Below are 4,166 nucleotides of genomic sequence, written 5' to 3'. Positions count from 1 at the left end.
ATATAACATTATTGTGTATGAAGACTGGACAATTAATTTAGTTTGGTTCCGAATAGTATACACTGAACACATCAAAATATCTATTACAACTGCCGTTAGTGTGTTTATCTAAAGTCGCGTGTGACAAACAGGTAAGGCACAAAGTTAAAAGCAGAACAAAAACGTTATTCGATCTTAAAATGTGCTCGTGATGAATCAAAACGCACTAAATTTACCTTCGTATAATTTCAGCTACGAGTGCAGCTATTGGTTAATTTGATCGAATGATTCATGCGCTTTTCGGAAAAGAATATACCCGGTAGTTTAAATCATTCGTTGCAAATCAAAATGGCAGACGAAGTGGATGATACAATTTTTGGCAAAATTGTGCGGAAAGAAATACCCGCTAAATTCTTACACGAAGACGAACAGGTAAAATATAATGTGTTTGCATGACGCATTGTACGCAGATATGGAATAAGAATGTTAATAACATGTTTATTTTTTACATTTATTCATTTTATTTCAAATTATCTTATGCTTTTTGTCCGTTAATTCATATATTCTTTGGTTTTAAGGACACATTATGGTTGGGATATTTTAGCATTATTGTAATGCATATCCAACCTATTTTTGAAGAACTTCTTGCACTACAGTGCATAAAAAGTGAAGGTTATAGTGACATTCAGACTGAAAACGGTTTCTGCTTGATAAATGCATAACAGTTGGGGCTAGAATAGTCAAATTACAGAGAACCATTGCCTGTGTTCCGTAGAAGATTTTTATTGGTTTTGGATTAGTAGGTAGAAGGTCAAGGTCACAGTGACCTTGAATCTGAAACAATTTCTGATAACTGGAGAACTCTGTTCAAGGTCAGAGATTAAATATCGATGAATATTCAGTAGAATAATTGATTTTGAATTAAATAAGAATAACAGAGTTTTTGGTATCATACTCCATAGATTGGTTGTATGTAGTCAGAAACTGACCTATATTGTTATGAGGTCAAAAGTCGAGGTCAAAGCTTACTTTCGACCAGTAACCTCCGACAGGCCATCATTAGGACAAATATGTTTTGCATACAGCTTTTGATATCTTTTTGAATTCTTAAACAAAAACCTGCAATTAAAATTCTTAAATCCATGCTGACCTATTCTTAGAATATTGAAAACAGTACTTGTATGTGCAATACAGAATTAATTATTGGTACTCTTTATTCAAAATGTAGAACCAATCATTTTTACATGCCAGCCCACTTTCTTACGTTTTTTTTACGTTACCATTCTTAACACTTATCATGCTGGATTTTATTGACTATACATTCGCGCACAGTGTAGACCATGATCAGCCTGCACATCCGTGCAGTTTGATCAAGATCAGCACTGTTCGCCATTCAGACAGTATCTTTTTGGTAAGCACCCCTTTTAACAGTTAATGGTACTGTCCAAAATGAAAGATGGACAAGTTCATCACAGAAATTTAGCAGGGTAAGGGCTAATCATCTTCTTGAATAGCCGCAACCCTAGTCAAAATGATACTAAATCACTTAATCATTTGTGTCATTGTAGTGTGTAGTGATAAAAGATATTCATCCGCAAGCTCCTCATCACTTCCTGGTCGTCTCGGTAAAAGAGTTGAGGAAGCTGGAAGATGCTGTCGAGACAGACCAACAGGTAAGATGCTTATTTCTGTAACAAAATTATGAATGGATTTAGAGCTATATAATTGAATAGAATCATCGACAAAACGACTTAGGCGGAAACGTTAATGTACCAACATATCGTTGTTAAGACTTTTTCAAGATATCATGACACTGTAACAGAAAAGTACGTAACATGGATTCTTTTTTTCAAATCTTGGAGAGGATCTTGTTTGTAATTAATTTTTGCAGTGATAAGGTCTCTCGTCGTCTTTTAATTGGCTGGTGTTGTGTAGTACTGCATGCCTCAACACTATTAAAATACTAGAATTTTATTTTTTTAAACTCGCAGTGGGCGGAGCTATTATAATCCAAGTACAGGATAATGTATTAATTCAACATGGTTTATCATTAATTATTATTCCCTTCTTTTTTTACATAAGTATGACAGTTTAATTTTGAAATTATCTAACCTATATACATGATGACTCTTACAGAATAGTATACAAAGTCTTACTCATATCGTTTACGCTGAATTGTTGAGACAAATGAGCTTTTAGCCTATAGATGATGAAGTTATAGTTACCATAGCATGTCATATTTGTAAGGGGTGTCAAGTTTTGACAAATTAGCGAATAGTAACCTGTTGCTTTAACAGTTCTATGGTAAAGATATGCGATATAATGTAATTTGAATTTTTTTATCCTACTTAACTTCTTGTCACTGTCTATATTACGTCAAATTTATCAATTTCTACTTGAAATATCTTTTTATTTTCATAAAGAGCGTACCTGGCGGAGACAAAACATTTTAACGAGTGTTATGATTTATCAGGTAACAGATTTACGACACGCCCCGTTATAATTAAGGTGGAGCCGCCGTAGCGCAGTGGTAGCGCGTCCGCCTTGAGATCGAAGGGTCCCGGGTTCGATCCCGGCCACTGCCTTAGTGGTAGTGTCCTTAGGCAAGACACTTTAATTCCACATTGCCTCTTTCTCTCTGCTCTTAGAGGTTGGTTCCATCTGGAATGAGTCTCCAGAGCCATTAATATAAATTGTAAGAACTTGTTTGGCAATCGAGAATAAATAAATTAGTATAAACTAAACTAATTAAGGTGTCGAAGTCACGTGTCATTCAACGGACAATTAGCTCTTCGAACATTCCCCTACGTTCTTAAATTTTCTGACCCAACGATTTTTTTTTGTTCCCATTTATGTCGCGGAAGAAAATTAAGCATTAGCTACGCGACTTATGCCACACATTCCGACACGCTTTATCACACAGGACCCTCCACCTTAAATTTTTTTGTTTTATAATTTCAGTTACTTGGTCACATGATGTGGGTTGCTACAAAAGTTGCCAAAGAGGAAGGCATCACTAATGGTTACAGAATAGTTATTAACGACGGGGCAGATGGAGGCCAAAATGTTTACCATCTCCATCTACATGTGTTAGGAGGAAGAAAAATGAATTGGCCACCAGGATAATAGAGCCATCTGTGTTAAAAGCATTGTTCCTCCAGATGTACGACTTTTTTTTAACAAACATTACGTTTTTAGGGTTCGTGTTAACTGTATAGTACAACTAAAATCTTAACAACATAATAGTTGACTATATATTATACAGAATACAAAAGTGTTTATGTTTTATGAGTAACGTCAAAAATTGTGTTTCACTGTTTGTTCACAATTATTTATATATGATTGTCTTATGTTACATTAATGTAAAGAGGACTTTAATCTGGAGGAATGATTCAAACTATCATATTTTCGACAAAACAATGACCTATTTTGATCATTAGACACATTATTTGTCATATTCTATAAGTCTTATTGGTTTGTTTTCTACCATGGCTTTCCTAGCTGGATATATGTAGGTCGTGATATTATATGGATTTGGTATTCCTACCATCAGCTTACAGTGGCAAATACAGTCGAGTCGATTTGTCATATATACTCACAACAGAGTATTGTCAAAAAAGACTTACAATATCGTGAGAACTGTTGTTTCACTAAATAAAATTTATGAATTCCATTTTGTGAACTTTGAAGTACAACAGACACAAATAGTGTTTACCTAACTCCTTAAAATAAACATTCAGGTGTGTGTTATTTGTGTTTTTACTTTCCTGTTCCTATAAAAAAAATTCAGAACTTTATTTGTATTTACATTCAATTTATTTTGAACCCTCCCCCCCAAAAAAAAAAACAAAAAAAAAAAAAAAAACAGTGGCATCGCCGTATAAATACTAAAATAATATGTTTATACCAGGCCTCTATTACACCTGAATAGTCTTGACAGATTTCGGATTTGTCTAAATTATAAATAAGAAATTTACTTTAGTATCTACCAGTTAATTTTGAATACTCAAGTTATCAAAATTTGAAATGAAATATTAGTTACATATCTAGTGTGAATGCACGGCCTTAACACTTCTTGTAACCTTTGTTATTCTTATATCCGGAAGAGATTTTACATGAAGTACATCAGTTTCAAGGAATGTAAGTTGTAAAATTATAAGAGTTTAATGGGGTTTAAGATTTTATTT

General features: G+C 33.7%; 1 protein-coding gene across 1 annotated transcript; it reads left to right on the top strand.

The window, feature by feature from the left end:
* Positions 1–259: 259 nt before the first annotated feature.
* LOC128546582 (adenosine 5'-monophosphoramidase HINT1-like) lies at positions 260–3,724 on the top strand. The gene is made up of 3 exons (XM_053517417.1): positions 260–411; positions 1,548–1,652; positions 2,941–3,724. Exons 1-3 carry the CDS (start codon positions 271–273, stop codon positions 3,103–3,105), a joined length of 411 nt encoding a protein of 136 aa, XP_053373392.1. The 5' UTR covers positions 260–270; the 3' UTR covers positions 3,106–3,724.
* The last annotated feature ends 442 nt before the right edge of the window (positions 3,725–4,166 follow it).

Source organism: Mercenaria mercenaria, chromosome 11, assembly GCF_021730395.1.
Source record: "Mercenaria mercenaria strain notata chromosome 11, MADL_Memer_1, whole genome shotgun sequence".
Taxonomy (NCBI): domain Eukaryota; kingdom Metazoa; phylum Mollusca; class Bivalvia; order Venerida; family Veneridae; genus Mercenaria; species Mercenaria mercenaria.
This window is presented reverse-complemented; position numbering and strand designations above follow the sequence as displayed.

Bases quoted from the DNA above. Each gene is read 5' to 3' on its own strand.
- LOC128546582 (XM_053517417.1), top strand. From the start codon at position 271: ATGCGCTTTTCGGAAAAGAATATACCCGGTAGTTTAAATCATTCGTTG. The intron at 412-1,547 runs GTAAAATATAAT...GTGTCATTGTAG, and splicing joins TCTTACACGAAGACGAACAG to TGTGTAGTGATAAAAGATAT. The intron at 1,653-2,940 runs GTAAGATGCTTA...TTATAATTTCAG, and splicing joins CTGTCGAGACAGACCAACAG to TTACTTGGTCACATGATGTG.